This window comes from Hemicordylus capensis, chromosome 13, assembly GCF_027244095.1.
Source record: "Hemicordylus capensis ecotype Gifberg chromosome 13, rHemCap1.1.pri, whole genome shotgun sequence".
NCBI classification, from domain to species: domain Eukaryota; kingdom Metazoa; phylum Chordata; class Lepidosauria; order Squamata; family Cordylidae; genus Hemicordylus; species Hemicordylus capensis.
This window is the reverse complement of record NC_069669.1, coordinates 17,413,965-17,434,569: the sequence shown is the minus strand read 5'-3', so window position 1 is coordinate 17,434,569 and position 20,605 is coordinate 17,413,965. Positions and strand designations below refer to the sequence as shown.

Below are 20,605 nucleotides of genomic sequence, written 5' to 3'. Positions count from 1 at the left end.
TATTTCTTATTTTTCTTCTATTTTTCTTCTTTCGTAGGGAATTAGACAGGCACTTCTGTTTAGTTTTCCAGGTACACCTCCAAATAGTATTTGGGTATTTCATGAGCCCCAGCATACTGAAATTTGTAGTTTTCCAGCATTTTTTGGTCTGGCTACGTCTACTGCTAAATAGTTTTTGAAATTTTAAAAGATTGACGAGCTTGACTTATATTTTTCAACTGATATTATAGTAAAGATATCTGAAAGATGGGTGTCAGATGTTTGGACAGGGGGCGCAATTTCAGTTTGCCCTAGGCGCTATTTTCCCTAGATACACCTCTGCACTTACCTCCCACCTTCCTTCCCTCATGGAATCCAAGGAAGCTTTCGTGGGGTTCTCAGGTGGTCTCCCATCCAGGCAATGACCAGAACTAAACACACTGGGCTTCAGCAGGGTGGCTGCATCATGTTCTCAGACCAGATCCTGGAGCCCAACCTGAAGACTGAAATGAAGAATGAATGAATGGATGAGAATAGTTATATGCTGGTTCGCAACAGAAAAGTTCACAATGCAGTTTACATAGCAAAAGGAATGGGAAGATGGTTCTCTGTCCAAAAAAGGCCCACAGTCGAACAAGAAATACAAGGGAGACACCAGTGGTGGCCACGTAGCACTGATAGGGCTGCGTAGCACTGATATTGCACTCCCCTTCAAAATACAAGGTTATAGATATCAGCAGCACTGGAAAAATTGCCTCTTGGCCCAGTTATCAGGGAATTATGATGATGACCTTTGAATGTTTTGAGCTCAGCACTACGCAACATAAGCTTTATGGCAGTTCTCCTCAAACACGGGTTTCCAGGTGCTGTGGTTGAACTCCAATCAACTACAGCCACAATGGCCTTCATTGGGGACCCACGGTTAGGAGCCCTTGCTATATAATTCACTCAACTGGCTGCTTTCAGCCAGCACTGAAACACTGAGGGGTGCCCGCCCATGGCCGGGGGGATGCCCACATTCATATGCAACCAGGGTGGACCCTGCTTAGCTAAGGGGACAGGTTATGCTTGCTACCATAAGACCAGCTCTCCTCTAAACCTTCTATTCAGCTAAATATGGTCTCATTCTGGTATGTCAGGTTTGTGGAAGTAAGTTGTTTTAAAAACCATATTTCCCCAAGCTACTTTCAACAACTTCATTATGGAACAAACATACATACACACACCCTCGTGACTAATGCAATCGTATCATAAATCACTTGACTGGTGTTTACCTACTTCTAGCAACTTGTAATATGTAGCTTGCAGCATGGTCCTGGCTATCGCCGCTTGCAGCTGCCACTATTAAAGCAAACATTACTTACCCAGTGGGAATTTGGCATTCAATTCAGATCACAATCTGGGAATTATCTGTGGGATGGAACGAAGGCTGGCCAAGCAAAGGGTGAAAGGAATCACTTAGCACAGGGGTAAATGTGCTTGCCTGCTCGAATTGAAAATAGCCGGGCAGAGGATCTTGTGAAAATGGAATGGAATCTTAAGTTTGGGGGGCTTAGAACTTTAGGAGGCAACAATCTTAGAGTTATAACCAGAAGAGGGGGTGAAATTTTCATCTTGGCACAATTTCACCCCCCATGATCGATGGGATGTGTGAGCAGGGAGAATGTTTGTATGTGAGGAACCTAGGAGATTCAATGAATCTTTTTGCACCTCATCTCAATTGTCAATGAAGGTCTGATCACTCAAGGCCAAGGATGATTGATAAGTTATAGCCACACAACAAAGTTGTCAAAGAAAAGCATTTGACACTCTGGGGTGTGTGGGCTACACCTGTCATTGAATGGCACCTATTGCCATTCATGACCCCAGGAACTGGGAACATAGGAAGCTGCCATATACTGAGTCAGACCATTGGTCTATCTAGCTCAGTATTGTCTTCACAGACTGGCAGCGGCTTCTCCAAGGTTGCAGGCAGGAATCTCTCTCAGCCCTATCTTGGAGGTGCCAGAGAGGGAACTTGGAACCTTCTGCTTTTCCCAGAGCAGCTCCATCCCCTGAAGGGAATCTCTTCCAGTGCTCACACTTCTAGTCTCCCATTCATATGCAACCAGGGCAGACCCTGCTTAGCTAAGGGGACAAGTCATGCTTGCTACCACAAGACCAGCGAAGGCCAACTTAGCTGAAGGTCAAGAACACATCAGAGATCAAACTGAGCAGACAGTCAGGGGAGCAACCAGAGGTCAAGCCGAGCAGACCAACCAGTAGCCAAAGGTCAGGAACAGACCAGAGATCAAGCCAAATAGACAGAGCAAGGTAGGAAGCAATAATAAACATGGCAGTAGCAAGGAGACTTGGAATCTGAGGCCTGCTCCATTTTGGATGAGAAGACTCTTCTATTCTTCCTGTTTGCAGGGAAGCCAATAACGGGTCTCCCAGGATAAGGGAGTCCCCATAAGACTTGGGAGGACTAGAAAGCTGCTGCAGTGCAGCAAGTCACCACAATGGCGGAGTCTTAGGCTAAGAAACTCAGATGTCATCTACTGGTGATACCATCATCTCTCTATACTGTATTTATCCGAACAAAAGGCGGTTCTGAATTGAAGATGACCCCCCTTAAAAATACAGATGGAATAGAAGTTATATCTATAGAATAGAGGTTATATCTGTATTTACCTGAAAGGATGAAGATTTAAGAAGAATTTAAGATGATCCCCCGATTTCTAATATCAAATAACTTGCGTGTGTGTGGAGGGGAACCTAGTCTTGGGTTTAGGTAAATAAGGTACTTTGTAGGGTTCCCAACTCTGGCTGAAGTTTTTAGAGTATTTTTCACAATTTTGAGCCATTTAACTGTATTTATTTATTTTATTTAACACATTTATATTCCACCCACTACCAAAGTCTTTAGGCGGGTTTACAAGAACAAACCAAACCAAAAAGTTTAACACATTTAAAACATATATTAAATTTAAAGCTAGAACAATCAAATAAAATTCAACTAAATATATCAGATGAAACTTCAACCAAAAAGCTTGGCTGAAGATATGAGTCTTCAGTTGTTTTCTAAAAGCCACCAGGGTTGGAACAGCTCTAATCTCAGCAGGAAGTGTGTCCCACAACTCTGGGGCAACTACAGGGCTCTGTGGGCGCCAGGAGTCAAAATTGACTCGACGGCACACTTTACCTTTAGGGAAAAGCAGCACAACTAGGAGCCATGCACTATGATTGGTTATCAGGTGTCACCTGCTTCCCAGGACTAGAAGGAATCTGGGACATGATAAGAGAATCTCAGCCTGGAGAACCTCCCATCCCATTCTCCGGAAGCATCTATGGTGACAGAGGGATCTGGGGGTTCACACTACTGCTGCGGGGATCCCAGTTTGGACCTGGGGGCTCGATTGGGACGATTGTCCTTTTGAGCAGGAAGATGCATTAACCTCCTACAGATGCAATAACCTCCAACTCCCAAGTTTCATCATGTGATACATTTTCATATTCCTCTTTTATCCAGCACAATTATATACTGTATCAGCTTTGTGTGTGTGTGTTTTAAATAGGTATGGAGTTTGGCCATTTAGATTGTTCAAGAAACTTGGCATTCCAGGTCCCACACCTCTGCCTTTCTTTGGAACTATGTTGGAATACCGCCATGTGAGTATTTGTCAACCCTTATGCCCCATACCAGAGCTTTCAGGGTGCAATTATCTAACCAATTTTGAAAACCAAAGGCTGGTTTGGATTAACTTTGGTCTGTTCCATTGAGGCAACTGTTTTGTTCTTAAATGTTTTCAACAGGGTTTCTTGAAGTTTGATAGCAAGTGCTTCCAGAAATATGGGAAAACCTGGGGGTGAGTAACCTTTTCTTACTAGCTTGTGTCTCTCTGTGCAGCTCAAATCCTATTGTGAACATTAAACTATCGCAAGGAGAACGTGTTCTTAAAAAACAACAACAATTAGTTCTTATAGGGCAGGTCTCAGAAGTATCTCCCCATAAGCGAACTCAGTCAGCTTTGTCCCTATTTGTCCCAGTCAGTCACTAGGCTTGTTCACATAACTGCCAGCGGAGTAGAAGCAGCAGCCAGCCTGGGTAGGAAAGCTGGACACGCTCCTGATTTTTGGCTGCCTGCTTACAAACATTAGGGTAGGAGGTGAAAAGAATGATCATGTGCAAGGCAGCAGCCGGGGAGGACGGGTTTTCCTCCCTCCTCAGTAAAATGCTGGGGTCAGAATCTGGGCAGGGTGTGCTTGTCCTACCCAGCTGCCACCTTGCACATGATCATTCTCCTCACTTCCTACCTTGACGTTTGTAAGCACATGGCCCAAACCTTCGCTTCTGGCTCTTCTAACGAGGGTGGGCACTTCTCCTACCCTGCAGCAGAGGCTCCTCAGCACTGGCCCTTTAAGCCTGCCCCGATTCTGCCAGAACGGGAAGCAGCAGAGCCAAAGCCAGCAATCAGAGGAGGCAGGCCTACTTCAGGCTGAAGCAACATCTACTCTGCTGGTGGTGGATGTCCTGTACTAGCCCTGCAGTGATCTGTCCCGGTCCTGATTCTTGCCCTGGACGCTGTCCAGGGTCCTGCCCCTGCCTGGCTGGGGACCATATGCCCTCTGCTGGACTTTGACCCTATGATACGACAGACACTGTATCATCCTTGGAATAGGATACCCTGCCTCTTTCTTTCCTAGAATCCCTGCTTCTTCTTACCTTTCTTGTCTAAGCCCCTTCTGCCTATTTTTGTCCCCTCAACTATTAGCATTCATCGCTTCTCAGCCTTTTGGCTATTAGAGCACTCAGTCAGTTGGCATCCAGAGATCCTTCTGCCTGTTTCACCCTTCTGTGGGGTGAGGGCCACAGTCAGAAGCCTCATGGGCCACCACTACAAACTCCCTTACTGTAGTTAGAGTCCCCTGCTAAGTGAGCAAAGAGGCACCTATTTAACGTGCTGATTCTCTTGATTTAGCAGGGGGAGAGCAACTGGCCCTATCCATCCCCAGCACAGCATCCCTCCAGTAGCGGCTGCTGGTGTCTGCCTTACGTTTCTCTTTTCGATTGTGAGCCCTTTTAGGGACAGGGAGCCATTTTGCTTGTTTATTTATAGCTATGTAAACCGCTTTGGGAACTTTTGTTGAAAAGCGGTATATAAATATTTGTCGTATCCATATTAAAATATAGATTTTCATAAGCAGAGGATGCCCTTTCTTTCTTATTCTTAATGCAGGATTTATGATGGGCGGCAACCATTAATAGCCGTACTGGATCCTACCATCATTAAAGCCATATTAGTGAAAGAGTGCTACAGCACCTTTACCAACCGCCGGGTAGGTATCCACTTTTTAACCTGTGACATGGCATGACAGGAAGAGGGAAACCAAGAGTTTGCATCTCATGACGTTGGTGCTGGATTGGGGCAAGATGGTGGTCTGGTGGTGGGCAGATGCCTACATTCATCCTCAAATGAGTGAACTGAGCCACCCAATGTTCCTATTACCCACTGCTTACTGATTTCGCAAGCCTCTACAGGATGGCACTGAGGTGCCGTGGCTGGGGCGTGTTGCAGCCAGTCCTGACGCTACTAGAGAAGTTGTATGACTGCCATATTATTCTCGTTTCCTTGCCATCTCTAGGTCTTTCCTCTAAGTGGCGTGCTGGAGACTGCAATTTCATTGGCACAGGATGAACAGTGGAAGAGAATTCGCACCATACTCTCTCCAACCTTTACCAGTGGGAAGCTAAAGGAGGTAAAAAGACATTAAAGGGTTGGAAAATTGAAACCTCTGCTTACCTAGTCCTGATGCTGATAAATATGAGGAACCCAGCTCCCACACAGTTTGCAAAAGCTGCTCTTTGTAGAAGTGGAAAGGCGATCCATTTGTATTCTTAGTGAGGGCTGATGGAGAATAGTACCCAAGAGCATGAGTTGGGAACTCCCATGTTTGAAATATCACCTTAGCCATGAACTCTTTCGGTGGCCTTAGGAAAGCTGCAGTCTCTCAATTCACCTTTTTATCTGCAGCATGGGATTATACTGGCCTACCATACAGAATTTTTACAGATTTACAGAGACTATGTTATAAAAATGCTTTGAACATTAAAACAAATCTTGGGCTGCAACAATCAATCAGTTCAAGTGGCTTATTCTAAAAAAGCAGCTTTCTAATCAACTGAAAAAGGTACCTCCAGTTAATTGGGCAGCAGATTTTTAAGACAAAATTACTACTGTTGATACAAGTCACTATACAAATGACAGATAGGAAGCCCCATCATAGAAGCAGCATTTTCACACACAGGACAGGCATGCATCATCTGAAAACAAAATATGTCTTTTGCATTGGAACTATCAACTTGCATGCAAATCTATGCACATGGACGCAAATTTAATTATTTATCGGCCAACATTCATATGATTAAGAGTTTTTTAATTGGTGACTGCCCTATGCAAAACACTAAATAAATATAATAAAGTATTATAAATATGCTCCAGTTTAGGAACAGCCAATCATACTCCCAAACCTTTTAATGGGAAAATAATTTAGCAGAAAATGCCCTTTCCACCAAAAAACCCAAACATCTTCATGGAAAAACCATTTAGCAGAAAATGCCCTCTCTCCATAAAATAAAAAAACAAAGAGCCATGAATAAATAAATAAAATCCCCAAGTTTGTGCTTGTAATTATTTACAAATACTACACAATTATTTCTCTTTATTTATGAGATACCCACAGAACTAAGATGGAAAACTGTGTCTAAGGAATGCCCATTGCTTTGTATTTCAGATGTTCCCTATCATAAAACATTATGGAGACATTTTGGTGGAAAATGTTCAGAAGAGCGTTGAAAAGAATGAGCCTGTGGCAGTGAAGGAGTAAGTTGTTGGGCCAAGGAGGGCAGGAAATGATGGGAGGAGTATTCCATCCATCGGTTATGGGCAGTGCAGAACCCAAGCTTCTGGCAGGATTAATGAAGTAGTGGCCAGAAAGCCAAGAAGCACAGCAGGCCTTTGTAACCTTTGAGCTAAATTGAACATATTTAAGATTGGATTTCTTGTTTTTTCCTTAGTGTCTTCGGTGCTTACAGCATGGATGTTGTCACTAGTACCGCATTTGGTGTGAACATTGACTCCATGAACAACCCTAAAGACCCTTTTGTCAAGGAGATCAAGAAGCTAACCAAGTTTCGTGCTTTTGATCCAGTCATCACACTGATATGTAAGTTCACTTTTGATCTCTGAAAATGCAGTGACAGTCTTAGCCCAATTATTATGGAAAGAATCTGAATTAGTATGTAAAAAGTGAGATTTACTTCTTGTGAACATATGGATCTGTCGTATACCAAGTCATATCCTTGGTCCATTCTAGCTCAATATGACTGGCTCTCCAGGATTTCAGACAAGAGTCCTCTCCAGTCCTGCCTGGAGAGGCCACAGATTGAATCTGGACCTTTTGCAAGCAAAGCAGGTGCTATACCACTGAGCAATGGTCTCTTCCCAATCTCAGGGCTAGAACTGGAAATTATCTTTGAAGAAATTTGAAGAATATTTCAAGGTTCCCCCAAGAAGGGACTTCAGAGAATGTTCTCAGATGGTTTCTCCACATCTGCCCTGCGGCCCCTGCTCCCTAGCCTACACACACACACACACACACGTGACTTTGACAAAAAGGTAAATTGTGTGATTCTGACACATGGAAGTCACTCACACAATCAAAAACTGTGTTCTACTCGGGTTTGGGAGCTGTGTGTGCTCCCAGTTTTTGGTAGTGTGGAAGCAAGGTAGGGGGCAAACCTGGGTTGCTTTTGCTCCTACCTTTCTTCCACACAATCCCTTCTACCCAGGTTTTCCTCTTACCTTGCTTCCACACAACAAAAAATTGGGAGCACAGTTTAACCCAGATAGGACACAGTTTTTGATTGTGTGAATGACCTCACTGTCTTCTCTAGTTGGTCCCCAAGGTACAGTGAGCCAAACTTAGCAAAATTAACATTAATGCTTACAAAGCCTGATTCGCAGGGTAAACCTTGATAAAAGTGTGTGTGTGTGTGTGTGTGTGTATGTATGTATTAAAATGTTCTTATATACCCGCCTCCTCCAAGGACTCTAGGCAGTGAACAACAACAATACTTATAACAATTAATTAAAAATAATAATAAAGGGCAAATGCCTGGTGAAACAGGTGGGTCTTAAGAAGGGCCTTAAAAGCAGCCAGGGAGGGGGCTGAATGAGTCGGGGGGTGGGTGGGGAGAAGAGTGTTCCAAAGAAGAGGGGATTCCTGGATTCCCACAAATGCACAAAGTTCATCCAGGAGTGATGTTTCCATTTCACAGTGAATTTTTCTCCCTTGCAGTTGTGTGCCCATTCCTCATTCCTCTCCTTGAACTAATGAAGGTGACAATCTTTCCCAGAGACGCTGTCAACTTCTTCACAAGGTCAATTAAAAAAATCAAGGAAAGGAGGCAAAAAGAAGGCCAAGGGGTAAGGATTCAGGCTGCACTGACCTTTCGGGAGGATTAATTTTTGCACAATGTGGGGCTTGGGGTGGGGAGCCGAAATGTGCACTTGAAGATGCTCCCAACTTACATTTCTCATGGCTGTCATGTGCTATTTGCTGCTGTAATCAGCTGGTGCTTAAGCACCATGTTTCCCCTAGATAGGTCTTTTTCCCATCTAAGAATAGTGACATAATTGTGTAGACAAACAGGAGCCTATTGGTGAATATTTTAACTTCCCTGGACATAAGGTCACAGACTGCAGGGTGGCTGTACTTAAGGAGATCAAGCAGACGTTTGGAACATGAAACAGAAAAACAAGAACTTATAGTAGAATTTGGTTGTGTCAATCTCTCTTTGAATGGAGATTATGGGCTTTATGCACATTACAGAGAGACCATTATCACAAGCAACCACACCCAGGCTTACTCAGCCAAACCTAGGCTTGGCTGCCTGTGAGAACTGCCAGGATCCAAGTGTTCTTTTTGAGTGTTGTTTTTGTTGATGCTGCTCTGTGTTTTCTAGTCTTATTGTGTATGTTTATAAAAATCTAGAAATTAAATTTGTATGTTTATATTCCCATTTAATATTTTTATTGTGTAACTTTTTAATAGTTTTATATTTTTTTAAATGCCTTGAGATTGTTTTAACAAAAGGCGGTATAAAAATCTAACAACAAGCAAATGAACAAGCCATACTGGAGGGAAAAAAGATAGACACCCATTACCAGACAACAACAACAAATATTTATATACCGCTTTTCAGCAAAAGTTTCCAAAGCGGTTTACAGAAAGAAATAATGAATGAATAAATAAGATGGTTCCTTTTCCCCAACGGGCTCACAATCTAAAAAGCAACATCAGATAGACACCGGCAACAGTTACTGGCGGCACTGTGCTGGAGGCAGGGCCGGATTAAGCTAGTGTGGGGCCTGTGGTATATGTTATAAAGGGGCCCTAAATTTTAAAAATGCACATAAATATTAAAACATAAATTATTTACTTGCATAGTAAAGTAATTCACTGAGTCATGAATGAATGAATGAAACAAATGAAAACAAATATTCTTATTCAAATTCATCCCCAGAGTAAACCTTGCTCTGATATTAACAGCAGATGGTTTTCCTCGGAAAAGCTACTATTTTAATGTGCAAACAGTGGATAAGGCTATTAGCACCTATTAGTGCTGGAGGCAGGGTGGTGGGACATGGGCATCACCATCTCATCCAGCATCATAAGGAAAGCAAACGTGACAAGAAATTTCCAAGAGCCAATGGACTGGCTATTTCTTTTGGGCTGCTGCAAGCCCCAGCTCTTTGCCATTTGGAGCTCTTTGCCATTTGGAGCACGGCTTGGGCAGCAAAGCGAACTTTCCCTTCAACAGGAATGAGTGAAGCTGCGAATGCTGGGTGATTGGTGAGCACTAAGACCACAATGGCTCTTTTCCCGCCTAGGGTGGATTGCAGAAGCAGAGAGGAGGAGAAATCTCAAGACACAAGAGGAGGTTATAGGAATAGGAGAAAAGCTTGCAAACGTTTAGTGCGGGCCCTCGAAAATGTGGGGCCCATAGCAAATGCTACTTTTGCTACTAGGTTAATCTGGCTCTGGCTGGGGGTGGAGAGGGCCAGTTGCTCTCCTCCTGCTCAATAAAGCCATCTAAGCTTGTGGCTATCACACTTTGTGATAGTGAATTTGATCTCATATGTTGTGCAACTTCTGTTGTTTGTACTGATCCAATCACCAATATGCTTTGCCAAGGGCCCCATCCTAAATTCTAGAGAGTGAGAAAACGTTCCCTCTCTACTAGCAATGGGCAAATTCATCCACACTCAAATCAGAAAGATTCAGCCAAACTACTTCTCCCCAAATTCAGGGAATAGCTTGTCTTACTTCAAAACCAATCCAAATCCATTTGGACCTCACTGTTTCCTTGACTGGGGACACTATAGGGTCTGATCCATCTCCACCCCACATCCACACAAGCCTCCAAGGCTGTCACCCCCACAAGCTTCCCTCCCTCCTTCCCTCCCTATTTCTCTCTTCACTGATCCGTGAATTCAATTCCCAGGGCCGAGTGGATTTCTTGCAACTGATGATTGACTCCCAAGTTTCCAACAGCAAAGACCAGAGTAATGGGCTGAATCACTTGAATCAAGGTAACACTACACAAGTCACACTTAACACTGGGCGATTTTGCAGTTGTCCCTGGAGGCTTTACATACAGGGCTTCTGCCCCAAATCTCCTTCAGAAGAGAGTGTGTGCATTCATATATTGAACTACAGCTCCCATCATTCCAAGCCACAATGGGCTTCATTGTGGCTGGGGATGATGGGAGTTGTAGTCCAAGAACATCTGGGGGCCCAAGATTGGGAACCACTGGCCTAGAGAGATATTCCAGCCATGTAGTCTTGTGGCTGAGCACATGGGGCAACCCGTGCACAGAGCTTGAGGTTTCCAGCTTTAATCCCAGAAATTCCTGACACCCCACTGGCAAATTAGGAGTTCACATGCCTGGAAGAGCCAAAATATTCTTTTTCTTGAATTAGTGATAATATTTAAGAACCTCTGATCTGTGTTCACACAGTCCACTAAGCAATCAAAGCCAGCTTGGAAATGACCCAAGGTTTTCTTTGGTGTGTTCTGCAAACATTCATCAACAACGCCTAGAAACTCAAGTCTATTCCTCTATTACCAGGAAGTTTGTTTCTAGACACTAAGGTAGGAATTTTTTTTTTTTTAAAAGTCTTTAAAACCACGATAGGATCAGCTGTTGCTGTTGTACTAGCTGAAAGGCAACACTGGGTTAACTTGGCAGTTTCTTGGCAGTATTTCTGACTGCATTAAACAACCAACATGGGAGAGGCACCCAGAATATTAGCTGCTGCCTGATCTATTGTATGTAAAATCCTTGCATACAATATGTGGTACAAATTCAGGTAATGTTCCCAAGTGTACATGCTGTTCTGTTTGCGTCTCACCTTCTGTGCCTTTGTCCACACATCTCACATGTTACACCTTTGTTTACAGGGTTGACTGACACTGAAATCCTCGCTCAAGCCTTCATCTTTATTTTTGCTGGCTATGAACCCAGCAGCAATTCACTTGGTTACCTAGCTTATGTTTTAGCCACTCACCCAGATGTCCAACAGAAGCTTCACGATGAGATCGATTCTATTCTGCCCAACAAGGTAAGAAAGTTAGTTCCACAGATGGTGGCTCTCTCTAGGGCAGGGTTGCCCAACGTTGGCCCTCCTCCAGATGTTGGACTACAGCTCCCATTAGCCCCGACCTTTGGCCACTGTGGCTGGGAATGATGGGAGCTGTAGTCCAAAAGCAGCTGGAGGGCCAAAGCTGTGCAGCCCTGCTCGAGGACTAATGACAGTTACTGATGTAGCCAAAAACACTCACCTTTTTGGGATGGTTCTGACACAAATATATCCATGACAGTCCACAAAGAGCCCTTCAGTGCTTCAACAGCTGTGAAGATCACAAGATAGATTTTACTGGCTTTCAGTTAACACAAGGCAGAGTTTCTACCATTTCAGTTGCGGGCCGTAACCCCTTCCTCTCTCAAGCAGCCCCCAAGACTTTCTTTTGGGCAGATGTAGGCCAAAGACCTCGGCTTTCTTTTCTTTTCTCTTTTACAGCATGCTTCCTCCCCTCATGGTTGCAGAAATAAATCTGAGGGCACATTGACAATGTATTAAATAAATCTGAATTTTATGAACATAGGAAACTGTCTATTCCAGGCTCAGATCCTTGCTCCATTCAGCTCAGTATTGTCTACTTGGCCTGGCAGCAGCTTTCCTGCAGGCTTTAGAAACATAGGAAGCTGCCGTAGACTGAGTCAGACCCTTGGTCTATCTAGCTCAGTGTTGTCTTCACAAACTGGCAGCAGATTCTCCAAGGTGGCAGGCAGGAGTCTCTCTCAGCCCTATCTTGGAATGTAGATGCAATTCCCAGAGTGGTTCCACCCCCTGAGGGGAATCTCTTACAGTGCTCACACTTCTAGTCTCCCTTTCACATGCAACCTGGGTGGACCCTGCTTAGCTAAGGGGACAAGTCATGCTTGCTGCCACAAGACCAGTACAGACAGGGCTTCTACCCCGGATCTCCTCCGGAAGAGAGTGTGTGCATTCACGCACCAGCCAAACCTACCCCGAAGTCCCGTTGAGATCCTTGGACCCACTCCAGACACAAATAGGGCTTTGTCTTGCGAATTCTAGATGATCTTGAGTTATGTCTGGGTTTTTAAAATGCTGGTTTTAAGTTACTGTTTCTGAAAGAGCTGGAGCAAATAGGGAGAAGCACTGAGTAGAATCATTAGCATGATAAGAGAGGTACTGTCTTTGAACTGTAGATTTAGCTCCTTAGTAATCTCTCCCCCCCCCCTCCATTGGCTAGAAGGAAAACACAGAAGCATGCTGATAGCAGAGAGAAAGGGCTGCTTCCCTTAATGCCGCGAGTGTAATTTGAAGTGGCTTCGCTCAACATTTACCCTGCAGCATGAAGCCATGTGAGAATAACTCCCAGGGTTTCAAACAGTATCTTTCCCCAGCCCTTCCTGGGACTTTTACACACAGCAGACTTTACTGTTAGTTTACTGGGAGGCTTTACTGCAAACCTGAAGTTGTCCCGCAAAAGTGTTGCAAATAGTGGATTTTTTTTAAAACCCCGGATAGAAATCGGGCTACACTCTAACGCGCCATGAAAAACCTGAACTGTGTGTTAATTGCTCCCCGATAACTCGCAGGGACTTCAGGGTAAATCTGGCCGATATGTGAACGCAGCCCCTCCATTCCGCAGGAGATGCGAGTTTAAGGGCTTTAAAAGCCCCGTGTGAAAAACTTCCTGGAGATACCAGGGACTGAAACTGGGACCTTCTGTATGTGAAGTAGGTGCTCTAAGTAAAGTGTGCCGTTGAATCGGTGTCGACTCCTGGCGCCCACACAGAGCCCTGTGGTTTTCTTTGGTAGAATACAGGAGGGGTTGACCATTGCCTCCTCCCGTGTAGTATGAGATGACGCCTTTCAGCAGCTTCCTGTATTGCTGCTGCCTGATATAGTACTTGTGGGGATTCGAACTGGCAACCTTCTGCTTGTTAGTCAAGCATTTCCCTGCTGAGCCACTTAAGGTGACTTACCCATCCCTACATTGTTATGAAAGAAATCCATGGCTTGCACAGGCAAGTAAAAAAGAAGAACCGGTTGACTTTGAACCTTGCATGCGCTTTATGAGGCTCTCCTCATGAGCAGCCTAGCGCAGGCTAGCAGATCTTGGCGCTCCCGCCCAGCCTGGCTCTTAACCCAGCTGCCAGGCTTGTGTGTCTCCTCAGCTCCGTGGAGATGAGGAGACACAGAGATGGGTGCCTAACACACCCGTTTGATGGAGGAATTCCTCACGCAGGGGCGTATCTAGGGTGGGGCAGGCAGGACACGTGCCCCAGGCACCACTTGAAGGGGGGGGCACCATTTTTTAAAATTTTAATTTTTTTAAAAAATGGCCACTGAAAACAAAATGGCCACTGTGCATGCTCAAATGGCCTCTATGAGGCCCTAGGCCATGCCAGGACTCACAGAGGCCATTTGAGCATGCATGGTGGCCATTTTGTTTTCAGTGGCCATTAAAAAAATATATTTTTATAAATGGCCACCGCACATGCTCCAATGGTCTCTGCGAGGCCCTAGAGGCCAGCAGGGGGAGGGGGAAGCTTTGCAGACCCCTCCATGGCCTTTAGGAAGCCCCCTGAAGGGGCTACAGGTAATTCTTAAAAAAAATAATATAAGTCACTGTACACATATTCAGATTGGCACTAGGTACAGAGAATCAGCGCTTGTGAATACTGGGCTGAAGCTTATGAGCTAGGATTATATTCATTTGCTCTTACTTTGCTTCTTGTGATAAGTGAGTTAAATGTGACATCTTAATAATATGGCTATTAATGGTGAGTTTGTCTTTGAATCAGTGTGAAATCCTAAGTATTAAGGCCCACTGGGAGTTTCTTGGTCTCTTTCTCTCATTTTAACTGTCTTTCTGAAATACTAGAATATATTCCAAGCAGTGACCCAGTTTACTCTGCATATCCTTTCATTATTTTCAGAGTATCTGGGAGAAGTCAAATTCTCCATTTATTTTTAAAACGTATGTAATAGTGATGCTACAATGCATAGTAGAGAATTAGACAGGCACTTCTGTTTAGTTTTCCACATACACCTGCACATAGTGTTTGGGTATTTCATGAGCCCCAGCATACTGAAATTTGTAGTTTTCCAGCATTTTTTGGTCTGGCTACGTCCACTGCTAAATAGTTTTTGAAATATTAAAAGATTAACGAGCTTGACTTGTATTTTTGAGCGGATATTATGGTAAAGTTATCTGAACGATGGGTGTCAGATGTTTGGACAGGGGGCGCAATTTCAGTACTTGCCCTAGGCACTGTTTTCCCTAGATACACCTCTGTCCTCACGGTACTGCACTTGTCACGGGGTGCCTTGTGGGATATGTTGGGGAAACAGGTCCCAACTTCTCTTGCTTGAGACTAAATATATGCCTACCGAGATGGCAGTGGCATAGCTACAACTGAATAAGGGGGTGGGTGGGGACAAATGTCCCTGGGCCCCAGAGGAAGTCCCTGGGTGACAGCTTGCTCTTTGCAGTCCCCCTCACAGCTCTCTGAAGAAAAGGGGCAGGGACCCATCTCCCACTTTTTGTCCCAGGGCCCACTCCAACCTTGCTATGCCCCTGCTACACGGCTTAGTTTTTTAAGGTGTATTTGCATTTCCAAAATTTGTTTAAATTCTGAAAAGAAGGGAAATCTGATTCAGGCACTGCCAGGTATGATAATATTCTACATTTTTAACTACCCCAAAGGCTCCTCTGACCTATGATGCCATCATGCAACTGGAGTATCTTGACATGGTACTGAACGAAACACAAAGGCTGTATCCTCTTGGCGGGCGGATTGAAAGAGTCTGCAAGAAAGACGTCGAAATAAATGGAGTGACCATTCCAAAAGACACAGTGGTGATGATCCCACCCTATCTCCTGCATCGTGACCCAGAATACTGGCCAGAACCAGAGGAGTTCAGACCTGAGAGGTAAAAATGTCCCCAAATGCTCATGTTGGGGTAGTGACTGCTTGGTCCCTCATGGCTTGAGCACACAGCAGTTGAAGACTCTCAGCCCAAGAAGTGAACCGTCTCTGTTGGAAAGCATTGAGATTGTTGGACTGACATAAGAAGAGATACACGTTGTATTCCTCAGTGAGGGCTCAAGGCCATATTAGGTGTTGCAGTTATCTGAAAGAGATCTATGACTGTTTCTCTCAATGTCATTTTGGACTTAAAAGCAGCTATGGACGGGCCCCATCTGAATTGGTGCTGTAGTGCTGAAGGAAGGTGGTTTAAAAAAAACCAAAAACTAATTCCCATGTGCCATGTCTCCAATGGAATGTGCCCACCCCCACCCCCCGAAGCTGCTATTAGCAACTAAAGGGAAAAGATGGGTACCACATGGTTACCTGCCCTTTCCGTCTCTTCAGCTAATGGCAGCTTTAAGGGGGAGAGAGGCAGGGGTGCAGATCACCCCTAAGCATTTGAAGAGTGTCCCTCTCATGTTGTTAACCCCCTGCCCAAACCTAATAACCCATATCTTTAATCCCCCAGAACATAATTTTCTCCCCCTGACAAAAATATTTCCTCTCTCCCTCCCAAGAATTTAGAAGAGAAGTTGTTCCTCAAGCTGTGGAACAGCTTGAGTTGAGTTGTTCTCCTGTGTCTGTACTCTGGGAGGAGTTATTTAAGTCACTGAAATGGCAGGAGGGGGAAGGCTTTTTCATGCAGCGCATAATTAATCTATGGAGTTCTCTGCCACAGGATGTGGTGATGGCCACCAGCCTGGATGGCTTTAAGAGGGCTATAGGCCACCTCCAGCCCCAAGATGTCTCTAAATACCAGTTGCAGGGGAGCAAAAGCAAGAGAGAGGGCATGCCTTCATCTCTTGCCAGTGGGCTTCCCAGAGGCATCTGGTGGGCCACTGTGTGAAACAGGATGCTGAACTAGATGGGCTTGGTCTGATCCAACAGGGCTGTTCTTATGTTCCCCTCCACACACCAGTGGTGTGCTTCTGCTCTAAATCAACCCTGCAGTTGTTTTTTTAAGTCTTAAAAAAAAAGGAAAAAGTAGTATCATAGTTCAGCCTTCAGTCACATGCGGAAGTCACCACTTCATGCCACAGCCAATGAGGCACAATCCTGAACGGGTGAAGGGGCCAAAAGATTCCATGACATGCAGCTTTAACCAGATACACAGTGGTGTAAACTGCTTTAGCTGCAGTGGGACAAATGCATCTTCTTGGCATGTGTGACCATTGTGCTTCATGTGAGCATTAGTACTACCGCATTCTCCTCAGCAACAGAGAAAATAGGGTCCATGATGGGTGCACTTACAAACATCCTGAGCTGCAGATTTCTCCCGACAAATTGCACACTCATTGAGCCATTGACTACCACTTCTCCCCATTGTGTCTGCCTCTCCCCTAGCTTCCATTTCTTGTCTTTTGCCTTGCAACCAGGTTCAGCAAAGAGAACAAGGAAAGCATCAATCCTTATGCGTACCTGCCCTTTGGTGCTGGTCCCCGGAACTGCATTGGGATGAGATTTGCTGTCCTCACGATGAAAGTTGCCATTGCAGTCCTAATGCAGCACTTCTCATTTAGAGTCTGCAAAGAAACTCCGGTAAGAAGGAGTATGGGGTTAGGAGTGTGTGTGGGGTGGGGTATAGGTCCCCCAGTTCCCGGGACCCTTTTGAGGAGGGGGTAGCCATCATAATACATACATTTTACATAATAATGTAGAAAGGGTGAGGATACATGGGTATGTATCCTTGCATGTTATATTACATGGCTAAAGTATCCTTCGGGAGCTATGCATGCTGATTTTTGATAGTGTGTGAGCAAACAATAAGGTAGGAGTGATTGCCAATGTCTGTGAGAGACGAGCTGGTAGGATGGCACCATCCTATCCTATCCTCTTGTACCCACCCTTTTACCAAGGTAGGAGGAACCTACCCAGTTCTTCTTTCACATGATCACTCTCTCTCCTTCTACCTAGTTCTTTGCTTACACCCGATCAAAAATTGGGAGCATGCATAGCTCCTGAAGCTGTATAGCTACCCAGTTTTCGACTTTGTTGAACTGCCCTGATATATTTTCATAAGACTTCAGTGAAGATTAGAGAAAAATAAGCACTCAGGATAGTTATTTTCAATAACTATATTCTGACTTACCAGGAAGCAAATTAAATACAGTGCAGCAAAGATGTCCCATGAGCCCCCAGGAGGTCCACAGAACCCAAGTTACGAATTCCTGTTGCAATGAATGCACCACCCCATAAAGGGCTACCATAGGTCGCTGCCTGCATTTTGAATTCCCGCCAGACAAGCTTTTAATAAAACATAAATACAGGGGCTTATTTCTGTTAGCATTCCTTGTGAACGTTTAGTTTTTGTTCAGAGCAGGAAAACTCGAGGATTGAAGCATCGCCTTGTCAGTAAGAAGTGTTGGTGTTCAGCTAGGTTGAATCTGAAACATCCAATACCCTCCTGTTCTTGCAAATTTTGTTACTTACAGAGTATTTTCTTGTTTGTCTTTCCCTTCGCATTCTGCTGTAGATTCCCTTGGAGATGGACAATCAAGCATTCTTGGTACCAAAGACACCAATTCTTCTGAAGTTAGTACCCCGTGACAGTCCCCAGAAAAGTGAGGAATGAAATCTGGTTGTGTGAGACACCTCTGCAGGAGATACAAACGCTTCAGGGGTTGCACTGTTCCCATGAAACGTTCCCCAAAGAGAGACTTCAATTAATTCTGAAGATAGGTGCTAGATATCTGCAGAGAGACAGACGAATGGCTATAAATAGCTAATTAGATTCCTCTAATTAGTTTAGCTGCTTCATAAATTGTTTTATATTTTTAAGGAATGCAAACTGCTTTGAAAATTTTGAATTATAATGTGGGATTAAATATATCTATATATCTTGTATTAATATCTTTTAAATAAATAATCTTGTATTAATATCTTTTAAATAAATAATAAAGATTAATTTATTTTCAATAAATTAATTAAAAGCTTATCCAAGAGTTTCCACATTTATTTCAGTTTGATGTCATGGCTCTCCCATAGAATTGTGGGAGTTTTAGTTTGGCAAGGGTGCTGAGAATGCTTTGGTAGAGATTCTTAGCCCCCTTCATGGTTTTACAGATGGGAGAGTCTTGGGAAGAGGGAATGGTTATTAAACCAGAATAATGGTCAGGACAATAAAAGCATGACAACACAGTGGATTTCCTGAACAGTATTTCACAGTCCTGACTCCTTTAAGTGTTGAGAAATTCTGAGCGAATTTCTAAGCGAATTTGTTACTCAAGTTTTGGTTTCCTTTGAAGGAGACAACGCTGGAAGTGTGTGTGTTTTAGTAATATTTGCTTCATTTACAAATAAGAATGCAAGTAGAGGCAACAGTATGTGTATTTGCACCTCTGCCAAGCAACTGGTCTGTTACTAGTACACAAGTCAGCTGGGTGGTCTGCTTGGTACCATCTAGGGAGATGATAGCTCAGTGTGATTTTTGACAAGGCCTACCTTCCTAGAGATGGAAAAGAGGGCATAGCATTGCCAAACTCGCAGCTTTCAAAGTCTTCTCATGTTTTGACTGCCCTGACCTTCAGGCCCGGAGCAGACACATTTGCAAGGGTGTTTTAAAAGCATTTGAAGGTTTTAAAAACACAAAGGCTATTCTAAAATGTCGCCGATGTTGTCAGAGGAGTGGAAATGACAACCAGCAGGCATGTCCTCCAAAAATCCCTCCATGGAGAGAGTACAACAACTTGCTCATTGCTACCCTAACCCGGACCTAACCCTTTCCTCTGCGCAAAAATGACTGCAATTTTATCCTAATGGTTTGGAAGTAGGGATAAAGAAAGGGTGATGACACAGAGCAGTGGTATCGCAAGCATGCAGGTGTTCTGTGTTCTCTCCCCCCTGGTGCAGGGCAGGGGCGTAGCAAGGTTCCCGACAGCCAGGGGACAAATTGGAGCTAGGGGACCTCTGTCGTGCATGCAAAGGGCATATGTGCCCCAGTGCCCAAGCCACGCCCCCTGCATCCACGCCCCCTGCATCCGCAAGGCATGGGGCAACCTAACCCTTCCCCCCGCAAGCCTTCCCCTCCACTGGCTCAGCTTCTGTGCAGAACGGGAGAGTAGCCAGCAGCAGCGCCAGCTTGACGACGTGGAGCTGGGCCAGGCACGGTGCTACCAGGGTGGGTGGGTGGCGGCAGCGTATTGGGGCCAGGAAGCATGCTTGCGGTGGCCAGGAGTGTCGAGGGCGGTGAGGGGCAGTCTGCTGCCTGTGAGGAGCAAGCATGGGGGGAGGTAGGAGAAAGGAAGCTCAGCCCCAGAGTGCGTCTTTTCTTCCCACCACGCTCGGAAAGCGTGTCTGCACCCCAGCTGCAGGGCACCTTTGTCCGATGGACCCTATGCCCATGCTTGGGGGCCTCTCAAACCCTGTGGGCCCAGGTGGAATCATCACCCCCACTCCAATGGGAGCTACGGACCCGCAGGGCCCCAGTCTGGCCACCCCCTGCTTACCCACAAAGCACCCTGTTGCCGCTCCTGTGCTGGCTGCCTCCGCTGCTTGCAAATCCTTCCTCCTTTCAGCCTGAGTGCCAAAAGCAGGAAGTGTGGGCAGAGGACAAGGAGGAGGCAGTCTGCCAAGCAAGAGTGAGGCAGGAGGTGGGCGGGCATGAGTGGAAGTGGCAGAAGAGGAGGCAGGCCAGCGAGTGGCGGCAAGAGGGTGCAAACATGGGCAGGAAGGAGCCGGAACGGGGGCAGCAGTGACCGGCCAAGCGGCTGGCGGCAAGCTAGGGGGAGGGGCGGAAGGGTACCAAGGGGAGGGGGAGCCGTGTTTTGGGGACTCCCTGCAACACCGGTGGCTGCAGGGGCATAGCAAAGTTGGAGTGGGCCCAGAGACAAGATTTTAAAATGCACCACTTACATCAATTTTGGAGGATGAATACAATTGAAGGAAGCCCGGGCGGGTGCACGGCTGGGGGAGTCAGTCATGTGACTTGCCTCTGGGGGGCCCCCAAGGCA

General features: G+C 45.2%; 1 protein-coding gene and 1 long non-coding RNA gene across 7 annotated transcripts in view; one reads left to right on the top strand and one right to left on the bottom strand.

Moving 5' to 3' along the window:
• The window catches only part of LOC128336422 (uncharacterized), an 82,410-nt gene extending 64,194 nt beyond the window's left edge, over positions 1-18,216 (bottom strand). For 3 of the 4 annotated variants that reach the window (XR_008311965.1, XR_008311963.1, XR_008311966.1), the window contains exons 1-7: positions 18,087-18,216; positions 17,076-17,179; positions 15,343-15,432; positions 12,620-12,749; positions 11,870-11,938; positions 5,480-5,709; positions 329-482 (exon numbers count right to left, since the gene is read on the bottom strand). This is a non-coding gene — a long non-coding RNA (uncharacterized LOC128336422). The remainder of the gene's footprint in view (positions 1-328; positions 483-5,479; positions 5,710-11,869; positions 11,939-12,619; positions 12,750-15,342; positions 15,433-17,075; positions 17,180-18,086) is intronic. The other variant, XR_008311964.1, reaches the window with a different exon arrangement.
• Positions 1-18,591, top strand: part of LOC128336421 (cytochrome P450 3A24-like) — an 86,796-nt gene extending 68,205 nt beyond the window's left edge. For all 3 annotated transcript variants that reach the window (XM_053276023.1, XM_053276022.1, XM_053276021.1), the window contains 12 exons: positions 3,537-3,630; positions 3,775-3,827; positions 5,199-5,298; positions 5,605-5,718; positions 6,754-6,842; positions 7,037-7,185; positions 8,320-8,447; positions 10,529-10,616; positions 11,489-11,649; positions 15,332-15,558; positions 17,033-17,195; positions 18,130-18,591. In XM_053276023.1, the coding sequence (XP_053131998.1) occupies positions 3,613-3,630; positions 3,775-3,827; positions 5,199-5,298; positions 5,605-5,718; positions 6,754-6,842; positions 7,037-7,185; positions 8,320-8,447; positions 10,529-10,616; positions 11,489-11,649; positions 15,332-15,558; positions 17,033-17,195; positions 18,130-18,228 (1,389 nt within the window). In that variant the 5' untranslated portion in view covers positions 3,537-3,612 and the 3' untranslated portion in view covers positions 18,229-18,591. The remainder of the gene's footprint in view (positions 1-3,536; positions 3,631-3,774; positions 3,828-5,198; positions 5,299-5,604; positions 5,719-6,753; positions 6,843-7,036; positions 7,186-8,319; positions 8,448-10,528; positions 10,617-11,488; positions 11,650-15,331; positions 15,559-17,032; positions 17,196-18,129) is intronic.
• The last annotated feature ends 2,014 nt before the right edge of the window (positions 18,592-20,605 follow it).